The sequence below is a fragment of the Bos indicus x Bos taurus genome, chromosome 5 (genome assembly GCF_003369695.1).
Source record: "Bos indicus x Bos taurus breed Angus x Brahman F1 hybrid chromosome 5, Bos_hybrid_MaternalHap_v2.0, whole genome shotgun sequence".
In the NCBI taxonomy this organism is placed as follows: domain Eukaryota; kingdom Metazoa; phylum Chordata; class Mammalia; order Artiodactyla; family Bovidae; genus Bos; species Bos indicus x Bos taurus.
In genome coordinates this window covers 26286759-26312986 of record NC_040080.1, presented here as the reverse complement: position 1 = coordinate 26312986, position 26228 = coordinate 26286759, and the positions used below count along the sequence as shown (strand labels likewise).

Below are 26228 nucleotides of genomic sequence, written 5' to 3'. Positions count from 1 at the left end.
GGTTCACTTCAGACCACCACCATCAAGCAAATACTGCAGTAACATTGGTCACACACTTTTTGGTTTCTCAATGCATTTGAGTTATGTTTACACTACACTGTAATCTGTTAGGTGTGCAACAGCATTATGTGTAAAAATAAAACATATCTGCCTTAATTAAAAAATACTTTATTGCTAAACAGTGCTAACCATCAACTAAGCCTTCAGTGAGTCATAATAGTTTTCTAGTGGAGGCTTTGAAATACGGCAATAATTACCAAACTGTGACACAGAGACACAAAGTGAGCAAATGTTGTTAGAAAAATGGTGCAGGGACTTCCTGGGCGGCACAACGGCTAAGAATATCCTTGACAATGCAGGGGACACAGGTTCAATCCCTGGTCCCAGAAGATCTGATACTTTGGAGCAACTAAGCCCATGTGCCACAGCTACTGAGCCTGGGCTCTAGAGTCCATAAGCCACAACTACTGAACCTGCACGCTGAAACTACTGGAGCCTGCGTGCCTTACAGCCTGTGCTCTGCAGCAAGAGAAGCCACTGCAATAAGCCCGCACACCACAACTTGAGAGTAGCCCCTACTCTCCACAACCAGAGAAAGCCCACATGCAGCAACAGAGACCCAGCACAGCCAAAAGTAAAAAAATAAAACAGCATGTACATGTCAAAAAAAGTAACATTAAAAAAAAGAAAATTGAAGTACTGATGTTGTACATCTTGGAAGAGTGAATTGTTCTCCGATTAAAAAAAAAAATGGTGCAGATAGACTTGTTTGAAACAGGATTGGCACAACCTTCAATTTATAATACACACACCATCAGGACTTCCCTGGTGGTCCAGTGGTTAAGACTGTCTGCTTCTACTGCAGGGGCGTGGATTTGGTCCCTGGTCAGGGAACTAAGAAATGCCCTGGTACAGCAAAAAAATTTAAAAAAAATAAAATAAAACATCCACTATCTATGAACCATAATAAAGTGAAGTACAATAAAATGAGGTATGCCTGTAGTTGCCAGGGCAGGGCAAATTTAAGTTTGTTTTTGGGAACTGTATGGTATTTTTTTCTTTTAGTATTTTTGCTCCACAGTTGGTTGAATCCAGGGTCTGGCCTAGACCCCTACCCACCTCTTCTTTCTCCCTCCCACCACAATCTGCCTGCCATAAAAGGAGAAATTTTAAAAGATACAAGGTAATAACTTTATTATAAGAATGAGAGAAAACAGCCATTACAGGAGGTCATAGGAGTGAGACAAGGCTTCTGATTTTGAATCTTCTGATGATGTTTAGTGATGAGTTTCAAGGGTACAAAGCATGTTTATACTCAAACAATGATTAGATCTGTATTATCAAAGTAGTATATTTTTACATGTGTGATTTTTCACTTTTTTTTGTAGTGCCATCATGGTACCAGAGAACTAGAACTTTACAAAGGGCTTCTACATGCCTGACACTTTCCAAGTTCAGTTTTATTTATTATTTTCCTGCACATCCTGATGGGGAAGATGTTTTATCAAGGGTGAGATATTGAATAATGCCAGATGCCCGTGCTACAGTTTCAATCCATATTTCTCAGCACTTTCAGTTTTAGAGTTGCTGTTTCTACTAGTGATTGCAAGGTCCATCAGAATTTATATTCATCCAAACACAATGAACAACTCGTTCTATTCAAATGTAATATTCATACAAATTCCAAATCCTTGACCTCAAAGGCAGCAGATCAAAGAAAGTTGCAAACCCTAAGAAGACAGACCCATAACTTCTATGGATCAACTGGAATAAGTACACAGACTGGCAACAGGTGTTTTTACTGGACCCAGTTTGGCATAAAAAAGCAGGGAAGGTAGAGCTAAAAAAAATCATATAGCACCCCCCATTATTTGCAGGAAGCAGCCTGTCGTCAAGGCAGGGTCAGAGAGCAAGAATGCAATGAGAGACGCCTCAAAGCCAATGATCTCTGGTAGCTAGGGAGAGTTAAGGCCAAAAGAATTCACTCAAAAATACAATCTTATATCATGAGGAACTTATGTGCCTGTGAATAGCAAGAATTCCTGACTGGTCTAGAGACTGGATATGGTATCTCTCCCACACAAATCTCTTGTCAGTAGCTTGTCCAGAAAAAAACTTCATCTTATTAAAATATGAGCATCTATGCAAAGCTACTACAAGAAAATAAAAGAAAAATAGATACAATGGAAGATAAATACATCTTTCATTGTAGAACAAGAAAAATGTTTCCATATAGTAGACAAAAATTGGGCCAAGTATACTGCCATAAACTTGAAAACAAACAAAAAGACCAAACTAAAGCTACCATATCTATAAAGAAAGAGCTCATATCAAATATACAAGAGCTCAGGGAAGCTGCAGTAAGATAATGGGAAGTGAAATATGATTTGAAAGAACCCAGGAAACAAACAATTCACTGGCAGCAACCAGATTTTGCAAAAAACATGGAAAGAAACAAGAGTGTCAGAAATAAACAAAAAGAAGAAATGGAAACTTCAAAGTAGAAAAAAAGAAATTTAATTAGAAAAAAATAGTAGCAAGACAGGACAGATTAAAGAGGTCTTAACACATGTAGTAACTTAGTATCCTGATGAAGATGTAAAACATAACAATATAGGAAAAAAGCTAAAGATATACTTCAAAGTAACTTTCTAGAAATACATCATAAACCTACAGACTGAGAGGGCATGCTGAACTACAGGAAAATTTGACACAAAACATTCAACACTGTTTTAGTAAAGTTATTGGAACTGAAAGAAAAAAACAAACAAACTTGTGCATTAAGGCGAAAAGTTTGAGTCAGAATGTTACTTTCTACAGTAATGTTTAAATGGCAGAAGACATTGCAGCAGTGGTACAAAGCCCTAGGGGATATAAACTGCATGGTTTAAGAACTGTACACAGTCACATAGTCATCAAAGCATAATGAAAATGAATATTTTTGAACTTGCAAACCTCAGGAAACACTCCCTAAGCCCTTCCCCAAGAAACTACTACAAGCCAAACTTTGAAGAGCAAACAGATAAATGGAATACTGGTCCTAAGTATTGACCTCATTAAACTGTAGGACTAAAATGAAGACAATTTCTGGAGATCACGGTCACAGAATAGAATTTAAATGTTATAAACCTAATGATGTAGAAACAATACAGCCAAGGTCTGGAGGGAAAGAGGACAGATGGTGGGTAGTAATGTCAACCTGATGATTTTCTCCTCTGGTAGAGCAGAGGATTGAAAGATGATTGAAGCTGATAAATCATATAATAGAACTACAAGTACATTTCAAAATCTAAATATGAATGAAAAATTATGTAATCAAGAGTCAGGTGACTCTGGGAGAAAGTGGAAAACACTAATTTTACCATTACTCATGGCAGGAAGTCAATAGACAGCTGCCTGCTGCTGCTGCTGCTAAGTCGCTTCAGTCATGTCTGACTCTGTGCGACCCCATAGACGGCAGCTCACCAGGCTCCCCTGTCCCTAGGATCCTCCAGGCAAGAGTACTGGAGTGGGGTGCCTTTGCCTTCTCCGAGATAGCTGCCTAAAGAAACGTAAGTTTAAGTATTTTGGGGAAGAAACACTGTCATGTATCGCTGGTGAGAAAGTATAAAAAGGATACCATAGGCTATCTCTAGACTGTTTTATGGGCCCAAGAGACAAGGGGCAACTTTGCAGAGTTTAGCTTTGGGGACTGACTAGACATGAATGGAGCTCCCCTGGTGGTTCAGTGGTAAAGAATCCACCTGCCAATGCAGGAGACTTGGGTTCAATCCCTGGGTTGGGAAGATCCCCTGGAGAGGGAAATGGCAGTATTCTTGCCTGGGAAATCCCATGGATAGAGGAGCCTGGCAGGTAATCCATAGGACTGCTAAAGAGTCGAACATGATTTAGAGACTAAACAAAAACAAAGAAGTGAAAATACAGTTGAGAGGAAAGACCACATACCATCTCTCCAGCATCAACTTGTTACATTATTGTGGACAACTATTATGACTGGTGACCATCCAACACCTTTTGAATACTATCTTGCCACCTCCTCACAAAAGACCAAAGCTGTTGGCCCAGCTTCCTTACAGTTCGGAAAGGAATGTGACTGAGGCTCCAACAACCAGACACAACTCCACAGGGGTTTGACACCCAAGAAAGCATCTTTGGCCACTGGGATAAATGAACATTTCAGCTTTCAGGGGTGGCAAAGACAGAGGTTCTAGGTTCAAGGGCCCAGAGATGCTAAGAGTAAGTCACCCATGGAGCAGATCTTAAGATTCTGGGTGCTACTCAGAGCTTGCTGTCTCTGTGCCTATCCGGCCTTCCTAGATATTCTGTAAGGCAGGGGTCCCCAACCTCTGGGCAGTGGAGCAGTACCTTCAGTCACATCAGCGGCGGCATTAGATTAAAAATAAAAGTGCACAATAAGTGCAATGTGCTTGAATCATCCCGAAACCATCCCCTCCACCTCTGGCCAATGGAAAAACTGTCTTCCACGAAATCACTCCCTGGTGCCAAAAAGGTTGGGGATCACTGCTGTAAGGTACTCAGTATGATTTTTAAATAAATTTATTTTCTGCTTAAGCTAGGTAGGAGGGATTTCTGTTATTTGCAACTAAGAACAATGCTTGACTATGTATAGTACCAGCAGAACACATATTTGAAAAGAAAAACAAAAACAAATTTTAAACACCTATTAGCCTTGAAAAAAACCAAGAACCTAATGTTTTCACTGGCTCCCAGTCACTTACACACAGTAACTTCACACCAAGATGCTAAGTATCTGTGAAATGTCCCTCTCCTAGAACATGGTATCTGTTTCAAATATTAAAGAATGGATTCTGTTAAAATACATCTTGCTTTTAAGTGCAATTATCCAAGAATCACCAGAAGTTAAAGCATTCTAAAGAGGTAAATTCAAATACCAAGTCTTACTATCTTGGCTTGCTGAAATCCTTTGCAAGATTTTGTGGATGATTCTACACTTATCTAAAATGTTTATGCTAGGCTCCAAAGCTTACTTATAAGCCCAAAGTTTGATCCAGTTCACTGCCTACTGTGAAAGGATTAACAGATGTTATTCCATTCTCCCTTTTGTTCTCCGCTATGAAAAGCAGTAAAAAATACACATTTATCCTGGCATCTTGTGATAAAGATGGTCTGCTGCTGAATGGATACATTTACGTTGGAATCTAGGTGCTGAGTACAGTGGTTCTCAAAATGGGTTCCAGGATCAGAGCATCAACATGACTTGAAAATTTCTTGGAAATGAAAATTATACTGAATTGGAAATTCTCAGGGTGGGGTCCAGAATTCTGTGTTATAAACTCTCCTGGTGTTCTTGTTCTATGTGTTTGAGAACCACCTTCTTTGGCAGCACAACGAAACCACTCCAATCAGAGGAGAATTAAATTCTGAGGATGGAATAGCAAGTTGTACCTTCTCAATTACACATTTCAGGGCGTTAAAGGAGTTCTTTTCTAGAACTAACTTAACTTCACATGCAGCACAAACTCACTTCTTCACTGAGGAGAAATGAAACGTTATGCCCTTTGGAGCACTAGAAAAAAATGTAGGAGGTGAAATCCATTTCTGCATTTGCTTTCCTCATCATGCTCAAGAGTCTTGCTTCTCAAAGGAAAATAGATATTTTTACAACCACCACCAAATGATCCTTTCCAGGACTCTTGGTTACTAAGATCCCATATGGAATCTTTTCCTGGGACTGTTAGACCTCAATTACTTTTCAGTCTTCTCCTTAGGCTAAATAATCCCAGTTCCTTACCTTTATTTAATACTTTTTAAAAACTCATCATTCCTTTCAAGCTATGGAGTGAAATATGACCTCATTTGACTGTTCAATTAAATTGAAACGCATTTCTTGTCACTGAACTATAGAAATTAATGTCACAAAACCTAAGTTTCTCATACTCTACGTATGTTTTATAGTACGAGATGTACTTCTTAAAATAAAAAGTCAAACTTAGGTTTGTCCTTTCTAGATATTCTTATCCCTCCTCTTCACCCCATTCCTCTTCCTAAAAAAAGTTCAGTTCATGGTAAGGTCACTAAGTATTCTGTATATATTGGATTAAACATTCTGATCCTCATTTGCCCTATTAAATAAGAACTGACCAGATGGATATTCCTCTGACTCTCTCTCCTGAGCAGGGTTTAGTTAATTAAAAATGATTATTTTTACTACGTATTTTATATATCAGCCAGATGTTACCTGTGGTCATTTCTGGAAAGGATCATTTGGTGGTGGTTATAAAATAGACATTTTCCTTTGGGAAGGGAGACTCTTGAGCCCAATCAAGAAAACTAATGGAGAAATGGATTTCACCTCATACCTTTTTCCTAGTGCCCAAACAGGATAACTTTTCACTTTCTTTGAAAGTAGGATCTATTAAAATTCTGTCTTCTAACTCTGCAGTCTGGCCCTACTTATGTTGTATCCAAAAAGGATCAATTGATTTAGGAAGAAAAATTAATGCTGGTTTCCGTCTGTACCAGAAGTGTAACTTGACTTTTCCAAAAAACTGATTTGGTTTCTCTAGATCTGGTTTAAGACATATATAGGTATGACACGGCAACTGTTCTGCTCAGTCAGGACAGGGACACCCATTGTGTCACTGTCATGATGGCCTCCCAGATAGATTTGTAACGGTTTCTGCTTTTGCACGAGTCTCCTTAGAAGCTACAGTTCATGCAAACTAATTTACCTAAATTTCCCATTAGTGCTAAAATACTCCAGAATGAGGCAAAGATACTATAATTACAAATCTGTTTTGTGATTACACTGTCATTTTCTCTTCATCTGCAGACAAGCTAGAAGCTAAACAAGTGCCCCCTCTTTTTTTCTTAAAAGCAAAACAAACAAAAATAAAGTGATGTTCAACATTCTTTTTTTTAAAAAAAACACCAATTCTTGAGATCACTCAAAATTCTGAAAGTCTAACAGATTAAACAAGCCACACTAGGGACTTCCCTGGTGGTCCAGTGGTTAAAGACTTCACTTTCCAATGCAGGGGATGTGGGTTCGATACCTGGTTGGGAGGCTAAGACTCCACGTGCTTCACAGACAAAAAACTAAAACACAAAACAGAAGCAACACGGTAGCAAATTCAATGAAGACTTTAAAATGGTCCATGTCAAAATATTTTTAAAGAGAAAAATAACCACACTATCACTTGGTTTAGATTTAGAGAGTTGGTCTTCTCTACAACACCATTTAGATGACTAGAGACAAATGTGAATCTTTCAAAAGTCTGACACTCACATGAGGACAAACATAATCATTTGGTATGGCAGAGTGTATGAACAAGTAAGACACATTTCATTCCAAAGCCCTGGCTACATCTTGTAAAGTATCTCGTGGCGTGAGGTAGATCTATTAATAGGTTCTGGGCTCAGTTCTGATTTTCTACATCATCTTGTAATACTGACTTTCCCACTTGGAGTTTTTGAAAACATAGAACTAGATATTCTCTAAAGTCTTCTTAAGCCCCTAAGTGATATGATGGGTTGTTTGTTTAAAAATATCTTTCAGGCTTAAATTCTGCTTTCTTGAACCATTGCAACAATTTTTACAGAGGAAGGGGTAAGGGTGGGGTAGGAGTTGCTTTCATTAACTTACAAGCTTTAAATACAGAACACAGTGACTCATCTTCTGATTGTATAAAGCATCTGCTCCCTGTGTCCCGAAGTACACAAATCTGCGTGCAGTAAATCACGGTCGCCTCAGAAATGATCTCTTCCTCTTATGTTTTCATGGCAGTCCACATTTACTAGTGTTTTCCTATTGAAGTCATCTGTGGTACATTTGATTTCAAGAGCCAGGTAAGGGGCAGACATTCCTGAAGAAGGGGCTGACAGTCCCTAGAATAAATTGTCCTCCCAAATATATGATTACTTACCTTTAGATCAGGGCATGCTCATCAGCCTCTAATAAGTTTGAGAGACTCACCAGTCTTAATTTCCTATGTGAATCTATAATTGTCCGCAGAGGTCAATTTCAGTGGATGCCTCATATAAATTAGAATTGAAGATAATGATGCCTGTTCACTTGATCAACTGAAATGACCAGCTGGGTTTAATGGGAGGAAAACAAAAACCCCTGTGAAATTGGAATAGCTTCAAAGGTGAGGGAATGTAATTATTTTTCTGCAAAGTTTCTTCTCCAAAGGCGACTGGCCATTGTGCTGGTGGGCATGTGGACCAGCATGTTATGATGGTAGAAATGGTATTCAGAGCCACTGACCACATCCAGAGGCATAAGTCAAAAGTTTGCTCTCTGCTAAGCTGTGGGGGAAAGCAGAATTTCTTCTCCACTCTAATTTTTCATCAGGTCATTCACAGTTGGAGAAGTGCTTTGAGTGACGTGCCTAATTGACTTCTGAGAGGCAAATTCTAATTTAAGTTGCTACAGAAGTGTTTTCTCTTTATAGCCATAAACCATTATTTTAGACCTGTTATCATTATCTTTAGGGTAATATAATTTGAGGTCTGAACAAATCTTGGTATCACCTGCACCAACTCCTTTAACCTTACAGATGAAGAAACTGAGGCTCAGGCATGTGAACAGACAGGACTAAGGTCACAAAGCTAGAAAGAGGAAGAGGTGGGCTTAGAATTCAGCAAATGAAAAGACAAAACCAAAACCGATTCCCAGTCCAGTGTTCTCCACTTATGAGTAGCTGGAGACTTGTTTAGGGAGGAAAAAAAGATGCTCTCCATGAAAATCACCATTTAAGAAAACTTAATTTCTACAAAGGTGGGAGGAGGGGCGCTGAGAGAGACAATGAGTAAATGAACCAGTAGCCCCCAAAACAGATTACTGTTTCCCACAGCTGACTGGGGGCTCTGGCTATGCGTCTCTGAGTGCCGGGGGACAGTTTTACGTACCTGCGGTGACAGCACAGACTCAGGAGCCATACTGTCTCCCTGGGATTGATTCCTGCCTCTGCTAATTCTGAGCTCTGTGACCTTTGGCAAGTTGCTTAAGCTCTCTGTTCCTCAGTCCCTAATCTGCACAAAAGGATGATAGCATCAATACTGACTGTTGTGAGGATTCAAAACCTTACTATATTAACCTTACTATACCAAGAGATTAAATAAAGGCTAAAGTAAATTGATATACATAAAGAGCTTCACACATACTAAGTACTATGTTAGGGTCTGCTGTTTCTTTCCTGTTCACTCTCCCAGGAAAAAGTTTCAGAGTATAAGACGTAAGTGGTACTTGTTAATAATGTACACAGGTGCTCTATCTAGACAAAGACACAAGGACTGTACTAGAGAGACTTAGAAAGTCATGGATAAAATCTCTTTTTAAGTTTAATAGATTAACTTTTCCCTACGTATTACTACAATTTAAAGTTTTTTTAATAAACGATAGGAATGTTTTCATTAAAAATATTCAATGATATCCATAGTTTCATATAAAATGACAGATATTTCATTAGCAAAACAATTAGTAAAAGAGCATTTCTGTTGTGAAAATTAAAGACAAATTACCATGGCAGGAAATTCGTGCTGAGTGATTAGGAAATTAGTCCTGAAGTAGTTTGGAAGAGCAAGGGAAGTTCGGGGTGCTTCATTTTCTTTTGCCACATAGTGGTTCTTGGGCAAGTCAATATTTGCTCCCTTAGAATTTAACATTATCAAAGCTATCATTAACATTTTACTCAGAGTTCTTTAAGAGAAAACCTTTGCAAAATTAACCCTGGAGATATAGTAATTCAGATCATTTCAGATATGCCTGAAATGGGGACCATGTGTAGATTAGTTGGTTTTTTTCCATTCATTCTTTAAGCAAAATTCAATGGAAATTTTAAGGGCAGGGGGGAAGTTATCTATCCCCCCATTTTTTCATTAAATAATTTTAGCAATCACATAGATAATTTTTACACATTGTTGCAAAGGACGTTTTTGGAATTTGTTGATGATCTAAGACATGGGGAGGTCATGGTAGGCTGCGTATCTTCCAGTCACGTGATGGTAAATCTGTAGGGAAAGCAGAGTTTAGTCATCAGTTATTATATTCCTATTCATATCAATTAATAATGACACTATTACATAATGATTTTAGTTAATATTTCATTATGAAGCCCCACTGTTATGTACTTCAGCAGAATCTCCTTCCAACTTTACTTTAGGTGGAAGTTTGCTTGGAAGAAGGCAGGTGGGGTATGATGAGGTCAATGAACTGAGTTTTCATCTCTTTGTTCTCACAGTCCAATAAATGCCTTTTTAAAAGAGAAAAATTGAAGTTGACCTACAATGGTGTGTTAGCTTCAGGCATACAGCAAAGTGACATATATATATATATACACACACACACAAATATATTCTTCTTCAGATTATTTTCCATTATAGGTTATTACAAGATATTGAATACAGTTCCCTGTGCTATACAGTAAATCCTAGTTTCTAATCCATTTCATGGATAGTAGTTTGTATCTGTTAATCTCAAACTTGTACATTACCCCCTCCTCCCCCTCCCCTTTCCCCTTTAGAAACTAAAAAGTTTGTTTTCTAAGTTGTAAGACTATTTCTGTTTTGTAAATAGGTTCATTTATACTATTTTCTTAGATTCCACATATAAGTGATTTCATAAAATATTTGTCCTTCTCTATCTGACCTACTTCACCAAGTATAATAATTTCCCAGTAGATCCACATTGCTTCAAATAGCATTATTTCATGCTTTTTTAATGGCTGAGTAAGATTCTATTGCATATTAAATACACACACACACACACACACACACACACATGTCTTCTTTGTCCATTCCTCTGTCAATGGACATTTAGGTTACTTCCATGACCTGGCTACTGTAAATAGGGCTGCTATGAACATCAGTGTGCATGTATGTTTTTAAATTAGTGTTTTCTCTGGATATAATGCCCAGGACTGGGATTGTTAGACAATATGGTAGCTCTATTTTCACTTTTTTTAAGGAACCTCCACAGTGTTTTCCACAGCGGCTATACAAATTTACATTCCCTCCAACAGTGTAGCAGGGTTCCCTTTACTCCACACCCTCTCCAGCATTTATTTGTAGATTTTTTGATGATGGCCACTTTTGATAATGGCAAGAATACACAGAAGAACTATACAAAAAAGATCTTCATGACCCAGATAATCACAATGGTGTGATCACTCACCTAGAGCCAGATATCCTGGAATGTGAAGTCAAGTGGGCCTTAAGAAGCATCACATTGAACAAAGCTAGTGGAGGTGATGGAATTCCAGTTAAACTATTTCAAATCCTAAAAGATGATGCTGTCAAAGCGCTGCATTCAATATGCCAGCACATTTGGAAAACGCAGCAGTGGCCACAGGACTGGAAAAGGTCACTTTTCATTCCAGTCCCAAAGAAAGGCAATGCCAAAGAATGCTCAAACTACCGCACAATTGCACTCTTCCCACACGCCAGTAAAGTAATGCTCAAAATTCTCGAAGCCAGGCTTCAGCAATACATGAATCGTGAACTTCCAGATGTTCAAATTGGTTTTAGAAAAGGCAGAGGAACCAGAGATCAAATTGCCAACATCTGCTGGATCACTAAAAAAGCAAGAGAGTTCCAGAAAAACATCTATTTCTGCTTTATTGACTATGCCAAAGCCTTTGACTGTGTGGATCACTATAAATTGTGAAAAATTCTGAAAGAGATGGGAATACCAGACCACCTGATCTGCCTCTTGAGAAATCTGTATGCAGGTCAGGAAGCAACAGTTAGAACTGGACATGGAACAACAGACTGGTTCCAAATAGGAAAAGGAGTATGTCAAGGCTGTATACTGTCATCCTGCTTATTTAACTTAAATGCAGAGTACATCATGAGAAACGCTGGACTGGAAGAAACACAAGCTAGAATCAAGATTGCTGGGAGAAATATCAATAACCTCATATACGCAAATGACACCACCCTTATAGCAGAAAGTGAAGAAGAACTAAAAAGCCTCTTGATGAAAGTGAAAGAGGAGAGTGAAAAAGTTGGCTTAAAAGCTCAACATTCAGAAAACTAAGATAATAACATCTGGTCCCATCACTTCATGGCAAATATATGGGGAAACAGTGGCAGACTTTATTTTTCTGGGCTCCAAAATCACTGCAAATAGTGACTGCAGCCATGAAATTAAAAGACGCTTACTCCTTGGAAGGAAAGTTATGACCAATCTAGATAGCATATTAGAGACATTACTTTGCCAACAAAGGTCCATCTAGTCAAAGTTATGGTTTTTCCAGTAGTCATGTATAGATATGAGAGTTGGACTATAAAGAAAGATGAGAGCCAATGAACTGATGCTTTTGATCTGTGGTGTTGGAAAAGACTCTTGAGAGTCCCTTGGACTGCAAGGAGATCCAACCAGTCCATCCTAAAGGAAATCAGTATTGAATATTCATTGGAAGGACTGATGTTGAAGCTGAAACTCCAATACTTTGGCCACCTGATGCAAAGAACTGACTCATTTGAAAAGATCCTGATGCTGGGAAAGACTGAAGGCGGGAGGAGAAGGGGACGATAGAGGATGAGATGGTTGGATGGCACCACCAACTCTATGGACAGGAGTTTGAGTAAACTCTGGGAGTTGGTGACAGACAGAGAGGCCTGGCGGGCTGCAGTCCATGGGATCGCAAGAAGTCGGACACAACTGAACGACTGAACTGAACTGAACTGATTCTGACCAGTGTGACAAGATACCTCGCTGTAGCTTTGATCTCATTTCTCTAATGATTAGTGATGTTGAGCACCTTTCCATTTGTGCATTGTCCATCTGTAAGTCCTCTTTAAACAAGTGACTTTTTATTTCTTTCTTAAAAATATTTGTCAGGTGTTCCAAGGACAGCGGGCTGCTGCTCCTCACCTGCCTCTCAATGTCGGCAAGTAGAGTGCTGGCACCTATTCGAAAGAGTTCAGGCTTCATCCACTCGTCTCCCAGCTCCTCCTTTATGAGAGAGAGCCACACAAGGGAGTCCTTCGCACTGCGGATGCCTCCGGCCGGTTTAAAGCCTACCTGAAAGAGGACAAGGGAAAGAGAACAATGCTTAGTATTGTTACTGTGTTGCTTTAAAAACTGGTCTTGCATTAATACTGGGTCTCCATCCTCTCTCTCTTTTCTAAAGCCTATTTCACTTCCCCCAGCACTCAGAGCACTGACTCAAGCCCATTCACAGGACAAAATGACTTTTCCAAGATTAATGGGAAGAATGTCACTGCTTCCAAGGAGACACTAATGAGAGTTAATAACCCTCATTAACATTTCACTTGCTGGAAAGTCATAAGCCTTAACCATCTAGACTGTAGCTGTGAACCTGGGATAAACAAGAGAGGTGTCAATAAACAGGAAAACATAACACAAGAGCCCGTTCATTCTCCATTTCTATCAGGAGGCCAGGGGAATGTACACCTTTTGGCCCTTCAATCTGAGCTGCAAAAGATACATTCATGGGTTTAAAATGAGAAGAATCAGTGAGGCTGTACTAACCAAACCACGGAACCACCAAGGACAGGTGACAGTTATTTTAATCAACTTAACTACAGGGACTTTTAAGTTGTCAGTAGACCGAGCTGCATAAAACAGCCAAACAGCTAAATAAGCACAGGAGAGAAAGACAGTGTAGGGGCCCTTCATACTTCAGCAGTCTCTGCAGGTGACCACCAATAGTGCAATTCAGCCAGTATCTGATGTTTACAAATGATGTCCCTGAGTCCATTAGAACAGGATAGATGTGTCCTATATACAGTAAAACCTGCTTTTCTAGAAATACTCTTCTAAGAAGTTGACTATCCGATAGAGTAAATACCCAAAGCCCAAGGACTGAAGCTCACACATTTGACCACTCAAGAGTTTGGCTGCTCTGCTGGGGAGCACCAGTGAGGGGGAATGTCAGAGGGGTGGTTGTTGCTAACAGAATGCCAGAGAAGGGACACAATAAGTATATGGTCCATTATCAGCCTATAAAAAAATGAATAAACAGAAACCTCAATTAGGGACTTCCCTGGTGGTCCTGTCATTAAAAGTCTGCCCTCTAAATCAGGGGACATGGTTTTGATCCCTCATCCTAAGACCCCACATCCTGCGTTTCTGCAACTACTGAGCCCATTCGCCACAAGGAAAGTTGCCCTATGCTGAGACTAAGACCTAATGCAGCCAAATAAATTTTTTTTAAAAAGAAAGAAAAGGAAACCTCAATTTAATAGAGTTGCAGGCGCTTACTCCCGGATAACAGGAAGAAGAGAGACTCTTCTTTCCTGGTAAGGACTCAGTCTGTGAATAGTCCCAGACTCCTTCTTTACTATACCTCCCATCATCCTTTTCCTCTCAAGCATTCTTCTTCCCTTGCCCTGCAGGGAGTTGCATGTGGCTCGCCATGTTCACTGATCCCCAGTAAATCCATCTTTGCTGGAGAAATAGCTGGCAGTCTACTTGCTTCAGGTCAATAAACCCAAGCTAGAAACTTCTAGCTAAACCGGCCTCCCCCATTTTCCTCACCACACCACATCCAACGACCAACAGTCAAGTCTCACCAAGCCCACCCTCTGAATCCCTCTCCATACACACACACGCTTTCCTCTCAACTCTCCATACACACAAACGCTTTCCTCTCAACTCTCCATACACACACCCACTTTCCTCTCAACTGTTCTAAACCGGTTCCACTGGTTTAGTTCAGACCTCGTCAGTCCTCACGGGAACATTGGCAGAAGTCCCCTAAGTTTCCCTGCCTCGGTCACATGTCACACAGCTAAGCAACAGCCACACAGAGATTCTAACTACATCTGCCTATCACTCTGGAGCCCAGGTGACCTTGTAAGAGTAAGGGGAGGTGAGGGTGGGAGAGGTAAGTGGAGGGAAGCTATTTATTGAGATAAGGCAAAAAAGAAAAAAAAAATCAGTGAGCTGATATTAGCATACATGTTAATCATAGGAGCATTTTCTGTCAATTAGGCAGTACTGCACACAGATTTTTCTATATAATTCTGTTGTATCAGCAAGTCTATTTGGCAATGCTTTGAAACAGAGTTTCTAGCGTAAGTTTATCCTGTCTTTTTTTAAGGGAGAGAATATGGAAAACATAAATCTGCAATGAAATCGGTTATAAAATATCAAATCTCTGCTTCTCAAGAGTGACACTAATCATGGTCTGGAAGGCAACCTATTACATTTTAAAACAGCCCTTAAATCAATGATGTGGAAGCTTCACGTCTAAGGGCTGCCTGGACAGCTTGGCAACACTTTTCAACACTAGGAGAAAATGCCCCTGATTTGCAGCTACACACATGGGTCCTTTCTTTGTGAAGTCAAATGTGATCCAGATGAATATGAACTGACTTCTACCTGCTTCTCAGTAAAACCAGGATGAACTTTTATCAGCTAAGGAAAGGGGCAATAGAGTTAAAAAGAAAATCATGAGAGACAGCAAACTGTTCCTCCCTTTCTACCCTGATCTAGATCATTGAACAGGTAAAATTTTTATTGAAAAATTCTTGTGTAAGTGTTCTTTCAGGAAGGGACGTGTTCACTTTTAAGATAATGGCTCAATGAGTGAGTCAATGAATGCTTGTTAAAAACAATACAGGACTGGGTGCCCAGTGGAGAATTTTAGCCCCAACTGTGGAGCATACGAGGGCTTCTCTGTGTAGCTCGATGGTAAAAAATCCACCTGCCAGTGCAGGAGACACGGGTTCAATCTCTGGACCAGGAAGATCACCTGGAAAAGGAAATGGCACCCCACTTCAGTATTCTTGCCTGGGAAATCCCACAGACAGAGGAGCCTGGTGGGATACAGTCCATGGGGTTGCAAAGAGTCAGATCACCTGAGTAACTAAACACCATCACAGAGTTTATGAACGTAGAGATGCCTGAGGACTGTCCCTGACCCAGGGCTGCCAGGGGTGAGGGCCCAGGCATTTGAAGTATAAAAAACTTCACATCAGTACATCCCTGGCAGTCCAGTGGTTAAGATTTTGCCTTTTGATGTAGGAGCTGAGGGTTCAATCCCTGGTGAGGGAGCTAAGATTCCATATGCCTCACAGCCAAAAAAAATCAAAACAAAACAGAAGCAATATTGCAACAAATTCAATACAGACTTTTTAAAAATGGCCCACATCAAAAAATTCTTAAAAAAAAAAAACAACTTTGCATCTGTTGGAATGTTTTTTGGCTGAGAGTTACCCCAGGTCTAGTGAATGGTGGTGATCTCATTTGAGGGTCCCGAAGCTAGAGTTCTCATATTTACAGCCTTTCTTTAAAAAAAAAAAATTGTTTTTAAATTCGGATCATTGCAAAAAGGCTACCAAGTAGAGGTTACTCAAGTTAAGTCAACTTTCCTATGTCGGTCACAGTAGATATTTATCCTATTTGTACACTTTTAAGATATAAAGGTATTCTGAAGGAAAAATTCTGGAAGGAGTTCATCTCCCCTTAAACCTAGGTACTTTCTAAGAAAGGTCTCCGATTCCAAAATAAACTGAAATACAGTCACATATAAAGTCATCACATCCCAGCTGGCAAAGGATTAAAGTTCTTTTTTTGGTTTCTATTCAGCAGACATCAAGAGATTGGTTTTAAAAGATGCCTTTCGTGAAGGCAAAGTCTCATTTTAAAAAAAAATTACCTTTCTCTCCCATGATGTAAAAAAAAAAAAGTAATCCTTTGAGATAATTTGCAGCTAAACAAGCAACTTGAAGTGAAAAGGAAAATCCAAACTCATTTTTAAAAAAAAAACACCTCATACGCATTTTTTCCTTTTAAATTCATATGTTTCAAAAAATATGTATTATTTTTCGAAAAGCTGACAAAAGCGAGCATATACCCTCCTCAGCTTAACAGTCTTCCAAAGAGCACATCTGACTGCCATAAAACGCAAAAATGGATATTTAATTCAAGAGCTATATAACGTCTAGCTACCTTTTCCCTGCTGTTTCACAGCATTTCATTATTTTGTTTAATAAGTTCATCTCCTCGAGAATTTTCTCTTCACCTCATATTATTAAAAGTAATAAGTTTTTCTGGACCGGGGGTTTCCCAACAGAAAAACCAATTTATGTGTGTCCTTCAATAATGACAGGAAAAGATTATTTCCCATTATATTGCATACTTTTCATATCGCCACCACAGCTTATCATTCAATAAATGTTACTCTGCAATTCTTTCCATTCCTCAAGGAAGTTTAATTTCTGCATTAACCTGTTTTCGCCGGCCAACGCCTTAGCAGAAAGCCTCTGTGTTGTGGCAGAATTAGTTCGTTAAAGAACCCATTTAGGAATCTCCTGTCAGTGATAACATTGTCTTCGGTTAATAAAAGGATGTAAAGTGAGTTTACATCTTGATCACACCTACCAACTCCCTCACTCACCCTCACTTTTCTATGAATCACACATTCTTTCCCCGTGAATGTATTCTTTTGTCATGAAAGGTAAATTAAACATTTATCTTAATAAAGGGAATGCATTCACAGCATCTGCATATAAAGACACTATAGTGGCTGTGACTAGTATTATAAATAACATCATCTTTACTCAGAAGGAAGAAAGATTTGCAGGCAATAAAATACCTTGTTTCCAGTTTTCCAGAAGAAATCTCTAATGGCCCGAAGCATAACTATAGCTACTGGAAAGGTAGCATTTACTGTTTCTTTTCCCGTAGAGGTCTTAATAAAATCTGATCCTAAAAAAAAAAGAGGAAGAAAAACTCCATATCAATTTTTTAAATTTATTAATTAAAACACTTAATTTTTTTTTCACTTTTGAGTCAGTGGAAGGAGCAAGTCATGTACCTTTTTTTCCCCTGAGGAATTTATTTTTCATCAATTATTTGAAAAACTAAAATCAAATCTCTCTTTAAAGTCATTCTGTCCATATATTTTTTTCCTCCTACTTTGTGTGTATGCTCAGTCGCTAAGTCACGTCTGACTCTTTGTGACCCCATGGACCATAGCCCACCAGGCTTCTCTGTCCATGCGTTTCTCCAGGCAAGAATACTGGAGTGGGTTGCCATTTCCTGCTCCAGGAGATCTTCCTGACCCAGGGATCTAACCCATGTCTCCTGAGTCTCCCAAGTTCCTCTTACTATAAAATTAATTAAATTAGGCATCAAATGGATTCTTCCAGACCCCTGGGGCTCTTGTGTCTACATTTCCATATCATCAACTAAAACCAAGTTGGTTTATTTAATGGAAAACTGAGAGAAATAGAAACAATTTTTTGCCCTATGCTTAGCATCACACTACTACAAAACTGGAGGGCTTACTCATTTTCCCCTCATCTTCTTATGTGCGGTAGAAAGTGCACAGTACAGATGTGACAATACAAGGAGAATCATCACTAGCTGATGTCTGCTGCATTGTTTCTTAACAAAAGCTGTCTTCCAACTAGACTGTGACTTTCACGAAAGACACCACATATTTTCAACTTGCAAATATTTTAAACAACTTCCTGTCTTTCAAACATATCTTCAACCTAATGATGTAATTTAACAAAATAGCACAAGGAGACAAAGAAAGGAGAGTAATAGTTAAGAGTCACTGGGTACTATGCACTATTCTAGTGATTTACAAGTATTGACTCAATCCGCACAATAACTGTATGCATTAAGTACTAATATGATCCCTATTTTTAAGGAGGAAATGGTGACTACAGCCATGAAATTAAAAGACGCTTACTCCTTGGAAGAAAAGTTACGACCAACCTAGACAGCATATTAAAAAGCAGAGACATGACTTTGCCAACAAAGGTCCATCTAGTCAAGGCTATGGTTTTTCCAGTAGTTATGTATGGATGTGAGAGTTGGACTATAAAGAAAGCTGAGCGCCAAAGAACTGATGCTTTTGATCTGTGGTGTTGCAGAAGACTCTTGAGAGTCCCTTGGACTGCAAGGAGATCCAATCAGTCCATCCTAAAGGAAATCAGTTCTGAATATTCATTGGAAGGACTGAAGCTGAAGCTGAAATTCCAATACTCTAGCCACCTGATGCAAAGAACTGATGCTGGGAAAGATTGAAGGCGGGAGGAGAAGGGGACGACAGAGGATGAGATGGTTGGATGGCATCACTGATTCAGTGGACATGAGTTTGAGTAATCTTTGGGAATTGGTGACGGACAGGGAGGTCTGGCATGCTGCAGTCCATGGGGTCACAGAGTTGGACACAACTGAGCGACTGAACTGAACTGAAAGGAAAGTAACTTGCTTGAGGTCAAACAGTAAGTGAGGGAGGAAGAATTCTAATGAAAGCAATAGAATTTAACCCATTTGCTACAGTGCCTCCAAAAAACTTAATGAGGGTCACACAGTCAGACACAGGGTCCATCCTCCATGTGGTAATCTACCCTCAAACTGTTCTGTGGACCACAGCTCAGCATCACAGTCACTACCAGAGAGCTTGTTAAAAACACAGACCTTCGGATCCTACACTGAACCAATTAAATTATAATCTGAATAGAAATTAGATTCCCAGATGATTCCTGGGCAATTTATGGCCCACACCCACGGAATCTGTGAAATCATTTGTAATCTACTAATCTCTGAGATTCTCCCAAGGTCCATCAAGTGGTCAAAAGAAGTAGAAGAAAGAAGTGGTCAAAACTTCCCCCTCTAGTTTCAAGGGAACAAGACACTTCCAGGAAGACTCTGTGGATAGAGAAGTTCAAATCGACACACCTTGAGTAAGTACAATATGAAAGGCACAGCAGAAAATATAAACACAAATCATTCAAGCTCTTTCCCTCAAAAGCGTACATTCAAGGAGCAGGTGGAGATGCAGCATAAATCCCGTGTAATCACTTGATAAGCCAGAAGTCAGGAAATCTGGTTTCTAGCTCTGGCTGACATTTACCTTGCAAATTCCATCACCTCACCTTTCTCATTTATAAAATATGTCTGGAAATCCTTACTTGCCTCATAGTGTTATAAAAGTAATCAAAAGAGACAGTCTCTATGAAAGGATTCTGAAAATTATCAATGTTATACAAACCAAAATGGAGCAGGGACCTAGGTAGGGCTGCAATCTGTGTAAGAACTATGAGAATTCTGATCTACCCAATCAGGTCATCAGAAACTTTCTTTCCTTTGGACCTGAAGGCCCACTGGAAGAAATGGAGATGCGCCTTTCATGCCCGCATTAATCAAGAAGTATTTACTGGGAGCTTATTATGGGCTGCATTCTGTCCTACCTGCTGGGAACAGACCGGTACACAAAGTTCCTGCCCTTGTGACTAGATTCTCGAGAAGAAAAAGACAATAAATAAATAAACACATAATGAAGGCCACCTGATGCGAAGAACTGACTCATTTGAAAAGACCCTGATCCTGGGAAAGATTGAAGGCAGGAGAAGGGGACGACAGAGCATGAGACAGTTGGATGGCATCACTGACTCAATGGACAAGAGTCTGAGTAAACTCCGGGAGTTGGTGATGGACAGGGAGGCCTGGCGTGCTGCAGTCCATGGGGTTGCAAAGAGTCGGACATGACTGAGTGACTGAACTGACTGAATGAATGAATGAAGGCCAGGTGGAGGTAAGTGCGATGAAGAAAAGTAATGCAATGTAATGAACAAGAAAGTGATGGAGGTGGGGAGAGACAGCTGTAATTAAACAGTCATCATAAAAGTATTTCTGATGAGTGAAATCCAGAGACAGATGAAAGGAATCTTTGAAAAGAGCATCACAAGGAAGGAAACGGCAAGTGCAAAGGCCCTGAAGTAGGCATGTACTAAGTTGATGGATGAATGAATGAATGGGACTAGAGAACCAATACCTGGCCCCTACAATATCAGAAATAACAAGCAGAGAAAAGAAATGAAAGCCAGAAAATACATGTAAAAGAACATCAGCAAAGATTCACACTGATACCAAGATGTGTTTTCCTAATAGGTGTCAGTGTCTTCTGATTCACTAGAAGGCTTTGGGTACCATATTGGATACAAGGCTTCCCTGGTGGCTCAGTGGTTAAGAATCCACCTGCCAGTGCAGGAGACACAGGTTCAATACCTGTTCCAGGAAGATCTCACATGCTGAGGAGCAACTAAGCCCAGGCATCACAATTATTGAGACTGTGCTCTCAAGCCCAGGAACTGCAACTACTGAAGCCTGCACGCCCTGCTGCTGCTGCTGCTGCTAAGTCGCTTCAGTCGTGTCCGACTCTGTGCGACCCCATAGACAGCAGCCCACCAGGCTCCACCGTCCCTGGGATTCTCCAGGCAAGAACACTGGAGTGGAGTGCCTTCTCCTCTGCACGCCCTAGAGCCTATGAAGCCACTGCAATGAGACGCCCAAAAACTACAATAAAGAGCAGCCCCACACTCTCTGCAACTAGAGAAAAGCATGCATAGCAATGAAGACCCAGCAGAGCCAAAAATAAATAAATAAAATTATTTTTAAAAAACCAGTATTGGATATCATCTAAATTCTTCATCGCAGAAGAGAGGCTATCAAGGGTACATATTAATAATCACTTCCTATTGTTGTAGATTCTGGCTTCATAGTTCACTTCTTTTTATTGATGAATAGTATTCTATTGCATGGTTGTTCCACCATTTGTTTATCCATTCATCTATCCAAGGATATCTTAGTTGTTTTCACTTTTGGCAATTATGAGTAAAGTTGCTATAAACATTCATATACAGGTCTTTGTGTGCACATAAGCAATTTTCAAATCAGTTGAGTAAATAACGAGAGTAATTGCTAGATTTTACAGTAAGACCATATTTAGCCTTGGAAAAAACTGCCAAATTTTCCTGCAAAGTAGTTATACCATTTTTCATTCCCAACAATAATGAATAAGAGTTCCTGTTGCTCTGTATCTTCATGAGTGATTGGTGTCAATTTTTGGCAATCTAACAAGTATGCATATAATCATGGGCATATGTTGTTAGATTAGATTACACCTATTTCAATTATGGGTTACTATTGTAATCAGTTTTTCTTAAATTTCAAATTCTAATTGTCCATTACAGTAAATAGGAAAGAAACAGACCTTTGTATATTAAACTTATATCATGCAACCTTGGTAAACTCACTTAGTAGCTTCTGTTGTTTTGGAGGGATTTTCTCCATAAACAGTCATGTCATCTACACAGAGAGACAGTTTTTATACCTTTCTTCTTGTATTAATTTCTTGTGATTGTTATAACAAATTATAACAAACTAGGTGGCTCAAAGCAACCAAAATTTATTCTCAATGTTATGGAGGCCAGAAGTCCAAAATCAAGGAGTCAGCAGGGCTGTCTTCCCTGTGGAGGCTCTCAAGAGAACATCTTCCTTGCCTCTTTGACTTCTTATAGCTTCCAGCATTCCTTGCCTGCATTACTCCAAGCTCTGTGTCCATCTGCATATTACCTTCCCTTCTGTAGGTAAGCTTAATACTACTTTGCCTTTCGCTTATAAGGGCATGCGTGTGCATGAGTGCTCAGTTGTGTCTGGCTCTCTGCAACCCTGTGGTCCATAGCCCAGCAGGCTCTTCTGTCTGTGGAATTTTCCAGGCAAGAATACTGGAGTGGGTTGCCATTTTCTACTACAGGGGATCTTCCCAACCCAGAGTATATAGGATGACATTTTGAGCCCACTTGGATAAGCCGGAATAGTAATGTTATTTCAAAATCCTTAATTTAAACACATCTGCAAAGGCTCTCCCCACCAAAAAAAAGGTAATGTTCACAGGTTCTGGGGATGAGGATGTAAATCTATTTTGGGGAGCCTTTATCAGCCTACCACACTTTCCAATCTTTATACATTGATTTTCCTTTTCTTGCCTTATTGCACCAACTAGGACTTACAGTAAGATGTTGAGTAGGAATGCTGAGAAAGAACACCCATCCCTGTTCTTAGAAGGGTCTTAAGGAAAAAGCATCCAGTTTCTCAGCATATTAGCTGAAGTTTGTTTGTAGATATGTTTTATCAAGCTGAGGGGGTTCCTCTCTATTCCTAATTTGCTGAGAGATTTTCTTAGGATTAGGTGTTGGAATATATCAAATGTTTTAATTGTACCAATTGATATTAGCACACATTTTTTTTCTTTTTTAGCTTATTGATATGGTAGATTATATTACATTGAATCAGTCTTGCACACCTGGAGTAAATCCCAGTTGGCTGTGGTATATTATTCTTTTTATATATTGGACTCATTTTTGCTACTACGTTGTGGACAACTTTCACATCTATGTTCATGAGTAATGTTAATATTCATCTATTGCTTTCCTTTCTCATAACTGATATTTGGGTAATGATAGTCTTATAGAGTGAGTGCTCTCTCTTTTACTTTCTAGAAGAGATTGTGGAGAACTAGTATTATTTTCTTCCTTAAATGTTTTGTACAACTCATCAGTTAAACCATCAAAAGCTAGTGCTTTCCTTTTTGGAAGGTTTTAAACATTTTCTTTAATAATTTGCTTAATATTTATTCAATAATTTATTAAAGTATCAAATATATTATTATTAAATTATCAAATATTATATTATTAAAGAAGCAAATTTGTTACTATATACTATCATTAAAATATTTTATAAAATAAAATTAAAATGACATCATTAATAGCCATAGGTCTATTCAGACTATTTCTCTCAGTGTGAGTTTTGGTTATTTATATCTTTCAAGAAATTGATCTAAGCCATCTGTATTATCAAACTGTGGCAAAGAGTTCTTCATACTATTCTTTTATTATTTTTTTTAATGATGATAGGAATAGTAATGATCTCTTGTTTCTGATATTAGCATTCTCTCTTTGATTCTTGGTTATTCTAACTAGAGTTTTATCAATTTGATTGATATTTTCAAAGTACCAGCTTTTGGGATTTTCAAATTTTCTATATTGTTTTTGTTTTCAATTTCATTTCTGTTCTAAATTTTATTTCTGTTGTTCTGCTTGCCTTAGGCTTAAATTGTTGTTCTTTCTCTTTGTATGTCCTAAGGTAGAAGCTGAGATTATTGATTTTTGATCATTCTTCTCTCTAACACATGCAGTTAAAAATTTCCTTCTAAGCTCTGCTTTTGCAACACTTTACAAATTTTGATGAGTTGTACTTTAACTTCCATTTAATTAAAAAGAAATTTCAAAAACTTCCTTTGAGAATGTCTTGAACCAAATGTTATTTAGAAGTACCTTAATTTTCAACTATTTGGGAAATTCTCAGCTGTCTTTCTTCTATTGATGTCTAATTTAGTTTCACTGTAGTCCAAGAACATACTTTCTATTGTTTATTCTTTTAAATTCATTTAAGTGTGCTTTAAGAACCAGGATGTGTCCTTTCTTGGTGAGCGTTCCATGTGAACTTGAAAATATGTATTCTGCTGCTATTGGATAGTTTTCTATAAATGTCAACTTGATTAATACGGCTATTCAGGTCAATTACATCCTAGCTGATACTTCTGCTTGCTTGAGCTATCCACTACTAAAAGACAGGTCATGAAGTACAGTTATAATAATAGATTTGTCTATTTCTCTTTTCAGTTCTACCAGATTTTGCCTCAGATTTTGATACTCTGTTTTTAGATGTATATGTGTTTAGGATTGTTCAGGAGGTCTTCTTTGAGAAATAACCCCTTTATTTTTATGCAATGTCCTTACTTATCCCTAAAAACGTTCCTTTTTCTGAAGTTTTTGTCTGAAATTAATACCCCTTATTCTGAGGTTAGCATGGTATATGTTCCTCCAAGCTTTTAGTTTGAACCTTCAAAGTCTTTATATTTAAAGTGGATTCCTTACAAACAACATACAGTAGGGTCTTATTTTTATAATTAATTATAACTTTTCTATGTGTTGTATTTTTATTGTTACACTCTTCCTACCTTCTCTGGCTTTAACTGAACATTTTATATGATTCCATTTTATCGCCTCTCAGCATATCAATTATACTTCTTTTGTATGTTTTTTAGTGGTTGCCCTGTAGCTTTCAATATACATTTTTAAGTAATCTAAATCTACCTCCAAATAACATTATATATTGCTATAAGTACTGCAGTTATTTTTCAACCAAGTATTCCTAATTTTTCCCTCCTATCCCCTATAACACTGCTGTAGTTCATTTTCATTTATACATATGGTACAACCTAGACAGCATATTCAAAAGCAGAGACATTACTTTGCCATCAAAGGTCTGTCTAGTCAGGCTATGGTTTTTCCAGTAGTCATGTATGGATATGAGAGTTGGACTATAAAGAAAGCTGAGTGCCAAAGAATCGATGCTTCTGAACTGTGGTATTGGAGAAGTCCCATCTTGAGAGTCCCTTGGACTGCAAGGAGATCCAACTAGTCCATCCCAAAGGAGATCAGTCCTGAGTGTTCATTGGAAGGACTGATGTTGAAGCTGAAACTCCAATACTTTGGCTACCTGATGCGAAGAGCTGACTCATTTGAAAAGACCCTGATGCTAGCAAAGATTGAAGTTGAGAGGAGAAGGGGACAACGGAGGATGAGATGGTTAGATGGCATCACTGACTCAATGGATATGAGTTTGAGTAAGCTCCAGGAGTTGGTGATGGACAGGGAGGCCTGGTGTGCTGCAGTCCAAGGGGTCGCAAAGAGCTGGACACAACTGAGCAACTGAACTGAACTGAATGGTATAATCACCCAATATACTATCACTGTCACGACTTTAAACAGTTATTTTTTAGATCAATTGAGAAAGAAAATAATTTATTTTTGTCCTTCACTTATTTTTTCTCTGATGTTCTTTCTTTTTCAATGTAAATCAGAGTTTCTGACTTACATAATTTCCTACTCCCAGAATAATATTTTTAACATTTCTTATAGGGAAGAGGAGCTATCCCACGTTGAAGGTCAGCAAGGGCGGTGGTGAGGAGACACCCCTCGTCCAAGGTAAGGAGCAATGGCTGCGCTTTGCTGGAGCAGCCGTGAAGAGATACCCCACGCCCAAGGTAAGAGAAACCCGAGTAAGATGGTAGGTGTTGCCAGAGGGCATCAGAGGGCAAACACACTGAAACCATACTCACAGAAAACTAGTCAATCTAATCACCCTAGGACCACAGCCTTGTCTAACTCAATGAAACTAAGCCATGCCCATGGTGCAACCCAAGATGGGCAGGTCATGGTGGAGAGATCTGACAGAATGTGGTCCACTGGAGAAGGGAATGGCAAGCCACTTCAGTATTCTTGCCTTGAGAACCCCATGAACAGTATGAAAAGGCAAAATGATAGGATACTGAAAGAGAAACCCCCCAGGTCAGTAGATGCCCAATATGCTACTGGAGATCAGTGCAGAAATAACTCCAGAAAGA

The 26228-nt window shown here is 39.0% G+C and overlaps 1 protein-coding gene across 2 annotated transcripts in view; it reads right to left on the bottom strand.

Annotated features, from left to right (window-relative positions):
• Positions 1–9302: 9302 nt before the first annotated feature.
• DERA (deoxyribose-phosphate aldolase) overlaps positions 9303–26228 on the bottom strand; it is a 118474-nt gene continuing 101548 nt past the window's right edge. For both annotated transcript variants that reach the window (XM_027541436.1, XM_027541437.1), the window contains exons 7-9: positions 17556–17668; positions 12863–13012; positions 9303–9996 (exon numbers count right to left, since the gene is read on the bottom strand). In XM_027541436.1, the coding sequence (XP_027397237.1) occupies positions 9940–9996; positions 12863–13012; positions 17556–17668 (320 nt within the window). In that variant the 3' untranslated portion in view covers positions 9303–9939. The remainder of the gene's footprint in view (positions 9997–12862; positions 13013–17555; positions 17669–26228) is intronic.